The sequence below is a fragment of the Squalius cephalus genome, assembly GCF_949319135.1.
Source record: "Squalius cephalus genome assembly, chromosome: 1".
In the NCBI taxonomy this organism is placed as follows: Eukaryota; Metazoa; Chordata; class Actinopteri; order Cypriniformes; family Leuciscidae; genus Squalius; species Squalius cephalus.
This window is the reverse complement of record NC_137122.1, coordinates 56,735,717-56,749,925: the sequence shown is the minus strand read 5'-3', so window position 1 is coordinate 56,749,925 and position 14,209 is coordinate 56,735,717. Positions and strand designations below refer to the sequence as shown.

The following is a 14,209-nucleotide window of genomic DNA, read 5'->3' as shown; positions in this document are numbered from 1 at the left end:
TAAAAGATCAGATTTCAATTCAAAGATGCGGTGACACTGGCAAAATGTTGGCGATTGACAATTGTCTACTATCAATAGTGCAGTTATGTATAAAGCACAGCTCACGCAGAAGTCTTTCTGTTGGTAAATACGGCAAATCTGAGATCTTTCGCCCTCACACGAAATTCTCCATCGTGTGGATTCCCATTGAAACGACTGCATTTCGCTTGTGAAAATTCATTGAACAATCGTAAATGCGACTGCACCTCAACACAACTCTTTAAGTCATCGTGAAATCAATATGGACAGTTCTTTTATGTTTTTTTATGGAATATTGCAGCATTGATTATAAATGATTTATCTATGCACGTAATTTTTCTTTTAAGTTATTGTGCCTTTGTCATCAGAATAACTTGCAGTGATATCTCTTCTCTTTTCTGATGACATGTTTACTGGGGCGAGGGCGAGGGCGAGGGAGAGGGCGAGGGTGAGGGCGGGACAACCTGTCACTCCACCATGATCTCCACATGAGATCCACCAATAGCAAACCACAAGCATCCAACCATCCAATTAATTCCCCATGGACAAAAGTTCTACATTTGTTCTCGTTTTACAAGCTGTTTCACTCAGATATACGTCATAAAAGATTATCGCAACTCCTGTTTCAATGCCGACTTTGAAACACACATAAACACACTGCCAGTCTGTCAGGGCACAGCGGAAGTTAATGAAGCTGAAATAAGTGCTTCAAACTCAACGCACTTCAGTCATATGAGGTCATTGAGGAACTAACCAGAGCCAAAGGTCCCGCCTCCGATGACTCATCACTGAATGACACATTCTTGCCTTTTAAACATCCATGACATCACAGCATTCATGGGCATGACTAAGACATGGAAGAATCGCACCATTCACAACAATTAACAATCGATATATGACTGAAATATCTAAATGCATGATGAAACATAGACTATTAAAACATGTGTCAACAGGAAAGCAGTATAATTTCATTATTATAACCTGTTTAATATTACATATGTTCTTTTAACAGGAAAAAATACAATTTCCTAACACCAACCAATCACCTTACACAGTCTGACTTCACAGGTAAGAGAAAAAGACAGAGTTTATGGCTTGTTAAACGACATTTACATGCTAATTATCCGATAACCGTTAACTTTCTGGTAGGCATAATGATTGCTTCAACTGGACACTCATCTCCCTTTCTGGTGATGAGAACAGAATATTTCCTGGTCAGGAAACAGATGAACTCTCCGAGTCCAAATGTGGAGGTGCACAGCTGCTTCCCCATCAGGCAGAGGATGGGTAACTCTGTCCTTCCTGTCCACTACAATGCCTCTTAACCCCTCACATGCCAGTTGTTTTCTAGTTTAGGACTGGAGTGTTTGAACCGTGAAGGACCTAACCTCTCCACTGACTATTTATCCACGAAGTTAATCTGCAACAAACACGTCACATATTTCTTGTCTCCAACTTGAGGTGACTTCATTGCGTGGATTTTCCGCACCATCGAAACGGATGTAACATTGATGTAATATAATGGAGAATGAGTTTCACAATGTTTCCTTTCATTTTCAACAAGCGATTTTTAATCGTTTTAGTAAACCCTGGTTTCCTTGAGAGGTTCCCATGGAGGCACATCAAAAATTCACAGAAAAGTAAACACTTCTCCTTATGTTCCATTGAGAAAATAACAATGGACAGAAAATAACAATTTCAGTCTGATTGAACTATTCCTTTAAGACATTCATCACGTACAGAAACAGACAAATCCAGCAAGAAAATAAATGTTCCAAAACATTCCCGCTCATCTGAGAGAGGCAGGGATTTACCATTAACTTGAGCCTTGAGAAAACACTGTTAATGTGTTTGTTTTTGATTCTTTGTGACAAGTTATCTCGCTCACCAATAGCTATGGCCAATCCCCGTGTCTCAACTGCTTTGTTATGACTTTACTTTTGGCTTACAGACTAGAAGTACAAAATGCTGTTTACACGGTTATGTCCTGTTTCACATATTTTACATCCTTTCAGGGCTATGAGGAACATATTTTAATATATAATATTTAATAATATTTAACATATGTAAAATAAACATTACATATTTGGAATGAATATATAATAAATATAGTACTTAACCACAAGAAATATATGCAGATATTTAAATCAATTGGCAGACCTTATGGCCTTTCATTTATACTTACTTTGGTGAGATAGTAGACACACTGCTGGAAGGTAAACATGATGACTTCCTCTAGGACAGTCATGGCCTCTTCACTGGCAGCACGCGTGGACTGGATCTGACAATCCAGTGATTCTGAGCAGATGGAGACATGATGTTACTGCACATTCGCAAGAGACTTCTAAGTATAGATCTACCAGTGGCTGGTAGATCAAAAGATAAAACAATAACTATAGCAATGAGCCAACGAGGCCAGTGATCTAACACATATTTCGAATAATATAGAACAACACATAGGGAAGGCTGGTACCTTTGTCCTGTTCCTGTCTGTCCTGCTGTCTCCATGTTAAGAGCAGAGGGACCTCATGCTGGATGAAGTGCAGCAGCTCAATGGAGTTGGACATCCACAGTACCAGCGGCTCCAGGCCTGGGATCAGATCCTTCATGTTCAACACATGCAGCTCTGCTGACATTTCACTGGAGCTTCTGTTGCATAAAGAGCACAATGTTCACATGTTATCACAACACAGGCAGACACATAGGCAGATAAACTTGTGTGAGTCTATACAACAAACCAAGAATCCATTAATTAGCAGGCCAACCAACCAACAAAACATCCATCTATCCACCTATATATCTGTCTGCCCAAACAAGAAACCAAGATTAATTTGTCTAACCAACCAACCATATAAAACAACCATCCCTTCATCTGTCTTACTAACCATCCAGCTGTCTATCCATAAAAATATCTGTCCAACCAACTAACCAGCCAGCCATCTTTCTGTCTATATATACTTATGTATAAGCTTGTTCATTCAAACAAACTATCATAAGTCTATCCATTTGTCTGGCCAACCATCCGTCTACCATTTTGCCTGTCAGTCTAAATATCCGTTCAAAAAACCAACTGACATCCATCCCTCTAACCATTTATTTATTTATCTGTCTGTCTGTCTGCCTGTCTGTCTGTCTGTACAACCAACCCAACAAACAACTATCCATCTATCTTACTGTCTAACCAAACATCTATCTATCTATCAATATTTCTATCCATCCAACCAACTAACCAACCATCTCTAGTCATCCAACACCAATTCATTGGTCTGTCCAACCAATCACCCAGCATTTATCAATTAGTTTTTCTAACCAACCAACCATTCTGTATTTTTACGTCCGTCCAACCAAAAAAGTGATCACCAACCATATCTAACCATTTATGGTTATATGTCTGTCTAACCAACCATTCATCCATCTATTCAATTGTATGTCCAACCAACCAACCAACCAACCATCTGTCTGTCTGTCCATACATTTGTCTGTTTGTCTAAATGTCACTGGCTTCTACACCTATGCTTGTAAAACCTGTCTTTTTTTTTTTTTTTTTCATTTTAATACTTTGAATAGCAGCAAGCCAAATCAAAGTTCAAATCATTGAGGAATTGAGGTTAAGTTTCCACCTTTAATACCTACGTTTTAACTACTAATCTCACCACAATATGGAGGGAAATGACTAAAAATCAGGATGTGGACTGATACCAGCTGATAGAAAATACCAGCTCTCTGCTAGCCAAGTTCACAATTTAAACACAAGACAATCAGAGCCTGAAACGCTTTAACACTGCTGTCTGTCAGCAGACAGATTTATCACTGTACAATTCAACAGTAAATGACACGCTCAAGTGGCCCTGTCCCGGGTCGAGAGCGGGCACCACAAAGAAAACAAAAGTGAATTGAATATATACTGCACCATGGGTGATAATACGCTAGTTAAAGTCGTACTTTAAGTTCCCTGCTCTTATTTCAGAGGCGTGTGAAAGAAGAATGGTTTCAAGAAGAAATAAGCTCTCTCACATGTCTGGCTGCAGAGCTGCAAGTTCTTTTGTTCTTTCCTGTGGAGGAGGGAAAAAAAGAGGAATCTCAGAAGAACAGTTCTGTTAAGTGTGCCACAACCTTTAATCCCCTGATGACAATACTGACCTACTTTAGCTCTCCAAAAGGGGTGTCAAACAGGACAAGTTCTTGTGTCCAGTACTCTTTTTTGTTGGTAAATGTAAATATGCATCATATGGACATCATGGACTATTCCACCAGCCCACATATTGAGTTATAAACATAAACAGAAGGGCTTTCCACACTTGAAATAGTATACCTTGGGTCAGTCTACACCTTGGGTAAATGGGACCCTGAGTTATCTCGCTTCACATTTCACACTGCTCAAAATTGACCTGGGTTAACAATTAATCCTGGTACAAATAGCTCAAACCCATGCGCAGACTTTTCACACTGTACATTCCTAAACCCTGGGTTACCATTAAAGGGATAGTTCGGCCAAAAATTATATTAAACCCATGATTTACTCACCCTCAAGCCGTTCGAGATGCATACTGTATGTCAATCATTTTACGTCCTACGTCATACGCCGGCATCCATCTCCCGTGAACGCGCGTCGACCGTTGCCGGAAGCCAGTTATTTTCATTTATTTACATTCAAGTTTTAAATATATATATTTTTACGACAAAACCACACGGATTACCCTCAGAAGGCCTTCGTTTATCCCCCTGGAGCCGGATGGATTACTTTTGTGAAGGATGCAGGCACATTTTTGGGACTTGAAGGAGTGGACCCCATAACATTATAACCACTGAAAGATCTAAGACATTTTCTAAAATAACTGAAAATGTGTTTGTCTGAAAAATGATTGACATATGCATCTCGAACGGCTTGAGGGTGAGTAAATCATGGGTTTAATATCATTTTTGGCCGAACTATCCCTTTAACATTTGCGGTGTCAGTGTCATTGATGAACGCAGCAGGTGACCTGTTTACACAAAGGCTCTAGTGTTGCGCATCATCATAATGTAAATTATTGACTGTACAATCAAGGTTTTCCTGAATGGACTTTTCAGACCATGAAGGTAAGAATTAAACATCTTCTTCTTCAATTCAATTGTGGCGTTTTCTGTCACCATCTGACATATTTCTCCTCAAATGCTGAAACTACTGTTTATACAAAGCGCTGTGTTTCTGTGATTGTCCAGAGCATGTGAATATGAAGCATGCGACTGGTTTTCTGCGGCTAAGCATCTAGCCGTAACAATCTAACACCACTTTCTCTTACACCATACATGTTTGGCACTACAATGTGGGGTTAACTCCTTATAAATTATAAGTGTGAAATGGTCCTCAACCCAGGGTGTGAAAAGCCTTACAGTACCTCAAGTGGTACTCAAAGGTATTTCAAAGAATACCATGGTATATGTCCAAAAGACACAATTACTGTGGTACAACATTATAATAGTGTGCTTTTCTTGTTTTTGGCATGTGTTTTATTTCTCACTCACCCACATGGTGAGCTGGATCTGATTGGCGATAGAGAGCAGCAATTTCCGAAGGTGAGCCAACTCAAAGTTGGTGGCGGAGTGTTGAATGCATAGACACAGTAGAAAGGCTGGAGTGAGTTTGGGTTCTTCCCCTCCTGAATCCACCATATTGAGAATCTTCTCCAAGACCTGATCCTCGTGCTGCACCTGATAGGACAGCGACACCACCCTACCATCCAAGTCCCTCCAGCGGGCGGCCATTTTTTGAGTCCTCCTCCTCCTCCTGACAGACGTCCCGCACAGTTTACAGGGTGACGACGTGGCAGGGGGACACAGGGTGGCCATCCAGGACGGGGTCTGGAAGGCTCCTGAGGCCGTAGGGTCCTTGAACATGAAGAGATAGTGCTGACCGAGCCCCACCAAGTCACCTGGACACAACTCAACCTCGTCATCAAGAGGGACGCCGTTGTGTGTTACACATGCGCTGTGAAGGGGTCTGAGCACGGTTTGCATCTTACTGCCGCCCTCAGTTTGGTCTTTGGCGGCGTCTAGGCGCTGTACGCAGCAATGCTGAGGTAGGATGTCGGGGGCAAAGAGTAAGACGTCCACCTTTAGGGTCTCCTCATTCTTACCAGCTAAGGATTCACTGGAGCAGCCAAACACACAACTGTTCCCACTCATCAGATAGATCAGAAAGTCCTGACAAGAGATTAGCAGAAGAAACAGGAGATTTCGTTAAATTGAACAAGATAACTTTGGGCTAATAGAATCTTAAACCAAACTAACAAGCAGTGAGTTCACTAATGGCTGAGTACTGGGACAAAACAGTATGAGGGAAAATGATTTATATACCAAGGATTAGAGATTTTTGGGATGAATCTGTAAAACATGTATTGACCTTTGTTTTGGTGAAACTTCCTGCATTTCATTTTCTCGGTTATTTTCAAAACTAATGGCAGTTAAAGGTGTGGGACATGCATTGTTCATTGTCTCAAGAATCAATGAGTGAACTGACAACTACTGGTAACAGAATTTAAGAAGGAAGAGTGAGGACGGTCTTATCTAAACTCTTCATCTGCTTATTGTGGTGTCAAAACAGACCGCACTGTTAATAGATTGATCCACTTTGTGCTGCTAAACCACATGATTATTCTGATCTGAAAGAAGCACCTCTCAGCACTATGGGAAGTGATTGACATAGAGCTGATCTAAGTCCCTTAACAAGAGATAATCTCCCAAGCACCTGCTTTAGGCCAAAAACTCACTCTCATTCACCCCATTATAAAACCCTTTTGCTTGACATGAGCAACATGTGATGAGCAGAGCAACTCTGAATTAAAACATCTGTCACTCACAACTCTCTACTCATCACTCGTTTCTTGTGGAAATGGACTGAGGACTGAGGCTAAAGTAGACCAAAATTAAAGCCCATGTTTAAGGCCAGGTTCAGTGTAAATGTCAAGAGTTTTTATGCACAATGAATTATCCTTTTGTATTACTTAATCATCATAATTAATTATACTTTAGCTGTTGGATCATAATAAAATCACTGATATCAAAGTCACATGATCAACATTTCTTTGAATTCATATACAAACAGTAATAAAATGGAGTGGGGGAAAAAACAACCTCATATCTGACTGAATGTATTAAGGTTTTTTTTTTTTTTTTTTTTTTAATTAAACATCTCTTCAGTTGTGAGTTATAGAGTGCATTAGTGCACTTTTTTAGTGTCGTTGGTTCCTGAAATATTTTTTCCATTAATTTCTCCCATAGTGATTTTTTTAAAAGGTCTTTGCTAAAGCGCCATAAAGCATGAAACAAGCCAAACCAGCTAAGAGGTAAATCAACACATTACAAACTTTGATTCCAATCAAAACGTAATTGAAAATTAGACACAAATTCAGAGGTACAAGACTGTGTACTTAACGGCCTTAGCTAGGGAAAGAACTACAATCCCACAAAAGTCATTCGCAGTGCTTCATGGGAGTAGGCGGAGCTAAAGCGCTCTTTTTGTGTGTTATGTTTGTGTCGACTCTACGATTGGTGGAACTTTCCCCACAGCATTATGGGTAATGTAGTTTTTCACCACTAATTCTGCAGTTGAACATGATTATTTTAAAAAAATAAGTTGAATTTATGTGGGCTGGCAGCTTCAGCTGAAGCAAAGACCATAGATAACAACCTCAGTAGGGCTGTCTTTAACGGTTTATAAGTTAGCATTAAAAATCTATTTAAAAATTAATGGAGTATTTACTCTCCGTAACCCGACTGTTGCACTCTATAATGGGAGAAAAGACATTGTGCATAACATTTCCAGCTAAAAATGTAGAGACTCAAGGGACAAAGAGCAAAAACAATAAAGAGAAACTGTACTGCGTGGCAGAGTGAGTTGTGTTTCTGCCTTGACTGACCGCAGGCTTAGTAAACAATGCTGATTATTACCTACAGTAAACTGCAGTGCCGCACGTATCCTCATGGCACTGGAATTTTTACTCCTGATTATAGTTCAGCATTTTAACGAGATATAATTACTGCTATAACCACAAACTTGTTTATTCCTCTCTCCCATGCATGTTTTGAGAAAGCAAATTAAATGTTTGTCTTCATAATTTTTTATTAACTTTTTTGTGCCTCTGCTAATTTTTATCTGGATGATATCAGTGTCCGTTCTGGTATGTAATGCCCACTTTTCACAATCCAGTCAACTGTAGATGGATTATCATTGAACAGTGTTTCAACTGTGAATATTTTGCATTGAAAAGGCTAAAAAATGTGGTTATGTTCTAAGGTTGCAGTTTTCCCAGTTTAGTGTGTACATGCAAAAACTCACACACCCTTGACAATGCGTACTCAGCAACACTGACTGTGAGGAATAGCCGGGTAGCAGATTTCCTGTCTCTGAAAACATGTGTGGCTTTTCCACAGAGATGTTTAAAATGTTCTACAAACACTAGAAAAACTACTGTAGTTGGTTTTGACACCGTTGTCCATTTTTTTAGTTGTATGAACTACTGATTTTGTTTGTAATTTAATTGATCATATTGATTTGTCGTGGTATCTTGGTTCTGTGATGGAATCAAATGGCACAAGCACACTTTTCATGCAAAAAAAATTCACAAAAATAACTCAAAAACAACTCCTTCACTGTTGCCTTTAATCTGTTGGATCTCTGGGTTTATTAAGGGCTTTTGGGATTCTGTGTGTTCTTAATGTGTGTCTCACGCGCTTCTGCGTGTTGTGGTTTCTTCAAATCTTCTCCACCTGTGTGAGAGCTCATGTTGAGCAGAGCTCCAGTTTAGCTCCTCACTCACTGATGGCCAGTCCCAGGATGCCTTGAGACACATGGATCATCTGCCGTCCATATGTCCGCCTGCCTGTCCAAATCATGTTGCTCTGACCTGAGCTAATCCTATAGAAAACTACCACACACACCACACACTCTCTCCACAGTGAGTGGCTCCAGATTAAACCGTGCTTAAAGTCAAGACTTTACACCACTGTCAACAACAAGGGATGAATGTGCCAATGTCTTATGTAAGGTTTGAGATCTGCTGTCAGGGATACTGTGCTTTCTTTGATTAATTTACAATAAAACCGCAACACTTAGTTGAGTTTGTACTAGCAGAATACACATTGAGCATTAGAATCATTGTTTTGACAAATATTGTGATTTTTGACCATTATATGAAACATATGAAGAGTTCAGATGCAAAAGCCTCTAAGTGCCATCTGAAATTTTCTTCTAGAATGATCATTTTTATCCAGCTTGTATATTTAAGTTAAGTAATTTCACTTAAATGACAATTAATAGGTCATTTGCATTGCCATTTAAGTGAAATTACTGAACTTAAATATACGAGCTTCATAAAAATGATCATTCTAGAAGAAAATTTCAGACGGCAGTTAGAGGCTTTTGCATCTGAACTCTTTATATGTAGCATCTCAGACTGTTGCTGCAAAAATATCAAGGCTAAAAGAATAAAAAAGGCATCAAATAACACTGAAATGGTTCAATGGTGTGCAAAAACAATAGACACAATGACTTTTGTCACAAAAATAAATCCTCATTCTCTCATTCTCTGCTGCCAAACAATTATTCTTCAAGGGTCTTTACACTTGAGTCGTTGTTGAAAAAACAAGCCACAAACCTCAGTTTAGAAAAAAATCAAAATTTTGCTTAAAAAATTGCTATGTAGTTGCTTACTGGCTCTAATAAAAAGAGCCTATACTCTCAACACTCTATGATATTCTGGTCACTAGTCCTTGTATGCCTATTTGGTTCGAAATTGACCCTAATTGATTGCATTAGCATCCAACACTACGCTATTAGCGTATCTACGGATGCAACAGCAGACGAACATGAGGATTCTTTCCAACATTTAGCAAAACACTGCGGATCACGTCATTTCAACATGGCAAATTACATCGAGCCACATGATTGGATAAATCACCAATGTCCATAATGCCAACTGTGTGGGAAGAGCTGCGTTCCAAAGTTCGAATCTTTAAGGTTGAAGGTTACAGAAGAAAAATCCTAAATAAGAGTACCAGTACCAGAAAAAGTTATGCTAGTCTTATGCCGGGTTCAGACTACATGATATTTTGGCACAATGTTTGATGTAGGGTTTCATGGTGATTTGTAAACGACAATGGCCGTGGGGGCCCAAGAATTGATAGTTTTATCTCGTATAGTGGCGCCGCATATGCTTCACGACGTCACGACTAAAAACCTAGCATGTTTAAAAAAAAAAAAGTGGCCCTCCACAACAGGTTGAAGCACAGAAGCTCTTTCAAACATGGCAAAACGAAAGAGAGATTGGTATTGGTGCTGCTAGGTGGACTTATGTCAACAGTATGTCAACAGTACTCCTACCTTTATGGTGTTTCCTTGAGGGACAACAACAAGAGAGTGAAACAAAGATAAATACTGGCGAACGATAGTGGAGGCGCTTCAGCAACCCGGTGAGTACTGGAATTAGCATTAGGCTAATACAAATATTGTTTGTTTTAGGCGCTTGTTTCCAAAAGTCAGTCGCTAGTTCCGTCTTCTCGAGACATCTTGTACATCATTAAAGACGGCAAGAGATGATTGGTCGGGAATCATCATGTTTCTTGTCGAAGAGACGTCAAGAATTTAGGAGTCAGAATCGCATAATCCGACACAGTTACTATCGTAACAGACAAAGATATTGTGTAGTCTGAACCCGGGGTTACCTACAGTTTCAGAACCATAACTAGCACCCTAATCCAAATAGCAACATCACTGAGGGTCCAAGGAGCCACTGTCCTACCTGTCTGTGGCTGTATCCTTGCAGCAGAAGGAAATATGGGAAATCAAAGGGCAGGTGGATGGAGTACTGTGTGTTGTTGTCATCACTGCTCTCCGTCTCCTCTTTCTCTGCGTTGAGGCGGTGAGCCTCTTTATCAGCCTCTGCCTCTGGATCCTCCTGCTGAGGTGCATTATGGGTCTCACTGGCTTCTTTTCCCATAGTGGAGACATCCATTTCACTCAAGCTCCTCCAGATACCCAGAGCATCCACCCCTTCATTCGTCCCATCCACGAACAGGGAGGTGACCCGCGAACGGGCGTGCTGGAGCTTTCGGGCCTGGGCATTAAGGCCTAGGGGATCAAATAAAAAATTAAAAACTATGATTTGCACAGAAAAAATGTGTACATTCTCACAGAGTCATAATGACAAAAGATGGAGCATATTTGCTGAAGAGGATAATAGCACTGATTATGGCTTAGTCAGACTTATTACTGGGCATGGGCAATGTCATAACTGCCTAAAATGATGAGGGAAATACTATTAAATGCTTTGAGATAATGCTTGCATATATTCTTCTAAATATAGCTGTACATTTCTTTCAGATGCTTGGCTATTAGATGACTCTTTGGTTGGATGGTAGTGACGTAAACATAAACAGCATTGAAGTGCTGTGAAAGGTTCTCAGAGGTCAGGCTTTCACACCCATCGGCACTCTGGGCGTTATCAGCTGTGGAAATGGGCGGTCGTCTACATTGTTCAGCCAGAACACACAGCTTCCCCCCCGTCACCGATTCTCAAGAGAACCCTGTGGAACAGCACAGCCCCGCGCCAAAAAACACCCTCAAGAGTGCAGGAAACACGCTCAGAAAAGAAAAACAAGCGGCCATTTCGATGCTGGCGGCCGGAGCGCGGTGGGAAAGCGCAGTGTGAGTGCTGATAGGCCTATCCCAATAAAACACACTTCAGAGAGAGCAATTTCACTAAGCTTCTTGCTGACGAGCTTTTGTTGGGATAAGCTACGAGGCACCTCAGACTGTTAAAACATTCCTAAATTGTGTCAACTGGAACGTAGATCAAAGGTCAGCTAGTCAAAACATCTCTAAATCACACCAATGCCGATAACTACGATGATAACTATGTTAGCGTCCACGCCAGTACACAACACCATTTTGTTTATTGTGAGTGTGGTGCTGTTATGTCGTCTTTAAAAGCTCAAGCTCGTTAAAGTCAGGTTGATTCTGATTGGCTGACAATGTCTTGGGCAAAAATCAGTCTGAAAGTGATTCCAATTATATTGTTTCTATGTGTTTGATATCATTATAGTCGTATATTCACAGAATTTCAACGTTTATTAAAACTTTATAGGTATAGTTAACATTAGGGCTAATCTAAGGATTAATCTAAATAAAGCTAAAATCATGAAATTAATGATGATTAACAAATTGCTGTGATTTAATTAAACAAATATATATGCAGTGTGTTTTCGCATGAAACGCGGCATTGTGCTCTTTTACACTTGAAATGCTGCTCCACACATATTCACTCTCTGCATCTGTTCTAGATTTGAGTCGCTTTAGACATTATTATTAGATTTTCCCCCCAAATCGTGCAGCCCTATTTATCGTCCTTGGTGCAAAGGGGCCTTAAACTATTGAAAGTCCCACTCACACTCACTCAGTCAAACTGATATTGCCGCAGTACCTGCAGTGATGGTGTCTGTATCCTTGGCACTTTGCGCCTCGACGCTTGCTCTTCTCTGGATCTCGAAGCGCCTGGAGAATCCCTCTTTGGGTTTCCAGAGCGACTGCAACACGAGGGGCTTCTCATGGTCGCCCACAACCCGAATGCACTCAGACTTCCATTCGTGGTCCAACCCAGTTCGGCCAATCACATCGCAGAGCACATATGCACTGGAGTCTTCCTTTTCCAAGCAGTACCTGTGAGACCGGAGAACAGCTCAGTTGAACTCGCTGGCTGGACTAACAACGAGTCAGGGAACAATGGAAATGACCAGTGACTTGAGGTTGCAAGCATTTCTGGCCTTGTGTTTGAACTTGTCTTGGGTTTGAACCGAAATTTCAGCAACCGAAAATATTCAGTTTTTCTTTTTCGGTTTCGCCCCAAAATAGTTTTGAAGGGTCAAAATCATGGACCAAAAGAGATAAGGTTCATTCACACTAAGAATGATAACTAGCCTATATTAGCATCCGCACCAATGAACGATAATGTTCTGTTTAATACATGTACATGGTGCAGTTACATCTCAAGGTCTATAAAGTCGTAGAGTCTCATTATCCAATTACCCAAATTTAATTACAGAAACTTCGGCCTTGTCCACACTAATATATTTTCGTCTGAAAACGCACCTTTTTCTCTCCATTTTGGTGTTTTTGTCCTGCAAAAACAGCTTTTTGAAAATGCTTTGACTGAGAGCAACCTGAATTTTAGTGTTTTCTGACATTTCAGTGTGGATGAGAAACTTTTGGAAAACGCTAGGAAACGCTAGTCTGGACGAAGATAGTTTTGAAATGAATGCCATTTTCAAATGTATCCGGATTAATGTAGACGAAGCCTTTCGATTTCTTTAGCTAAATGAAAACTTTAATTTCTGTTTCAGTGTTTTGGTAAAAAAAAAAAAAAAAAACATTTAAGTGCATCACCACATCGACACATACACTCTTAAAAACAAAGGTTCTTTATGGTCTTTTATGGTTCCATGAAGAACCTTTAACATCCATGGAACTCTTCCATTCTGCAAATAGTTCTTTATGGTAGATTTAGATTATTAAAAATAGTCCTATTAAGAACTGTTCACTGAAAGATTCTTTGGGGAACCCAAAATGGCACTTCTCTGCGAAAAACCTCTTTATTTTTAAGAGTGTAGTGATGCGACACCCAATCGCACACACAATGCACCGACTCATCTGACTCTTCATCCTCACCTCTCCAGAGCCTCTCTGACCAGCTCTTTGGCACTGGAGTGACCGGTGGCCAGAACGCTCTTATAGTGGGTCCCCTGACAAATGTCACTGCCAAATATCTTGAGTATCCCTGGGACGGTCCTCTGACTGGACAGCTCTGCAGGGTCGTCCGATTCCAGGGTCCTGCCCTCCTGTCGCCCGTTTGGCAGAATAGGACTCCGGTTGAAGACCGTGGCCAGTTTGTTGTTGTGTCGGCGTATCTTGCTCTTGGCCGGCTGCCTGACTCCGGTGCTCTCCACAGACTGAGCCGTGCTGTCAGACGCGCTGGACCTGCCACACACACACACACACACACACACATGGTTAACATCACTGTAAAGATGTGCACATCTGCAGTCGACTTTAGGCGCAACAATGGCAGATTGAGTTTAACAGGCGGCAGATCAAATACAAACCCCTGGTAAGAAGACGGTTTCACAGCTTGAGAAAAAGAGCTGTGAGTGTTTAATACTG

At 40.6% G+C, this 14,209-nt stretch overlaps 1 protein-coding gene across 2 annotated transcripts in view; it reads right to left on the bottom strand.

The window, feature by feature from the left end:
- The window catches only part of radil2a (Ras association and DIL domains 2a), an 89,708-nt gene that overhangs the window by 73,688 nt on the left and 1,811 nt on the right, over nucleotides 1-14,209 (bottom strand). For both annotated transcript variants that reach the window (XM_079866132.1, XM_079866131.1), the window contains exons 2-8: nucleotides 13,718-14,026; nucleotides 12,477-12,712; nucleotides 10,797-11,125; nucleotides 5,524-6,201; nucleotides 4,033-4,070; nucleotides 2,492-2,667; nucleotides 2,204-2,316 (exon numbers count right to left, since the gene is read on the bottom strand). In XM_079866132.1, the coding sequence (XP_079722258.1) occupies nucleotides 2,204-2,316; nucleotides 2,492-2,667; nucleotides 4,033-4,070; nucleotides 5,524-6,201; nucleotides 10,797-11,125; nucleotides 12,477-12,712; nucleotides 13,718-14,026 (1,879 nt within the window). The remainder of the gene's footprint in view (nucleotides 1-2,203; nucleotides 2,317-2,491; nucleotides 2,668-4,032; nucleotides 4,071-5,523; nucleotides 6,202-10,796; nucleotides 11,126-12,476; nucleotides 12,713-13,717; nucleotides 14,027-14,209) is intronic.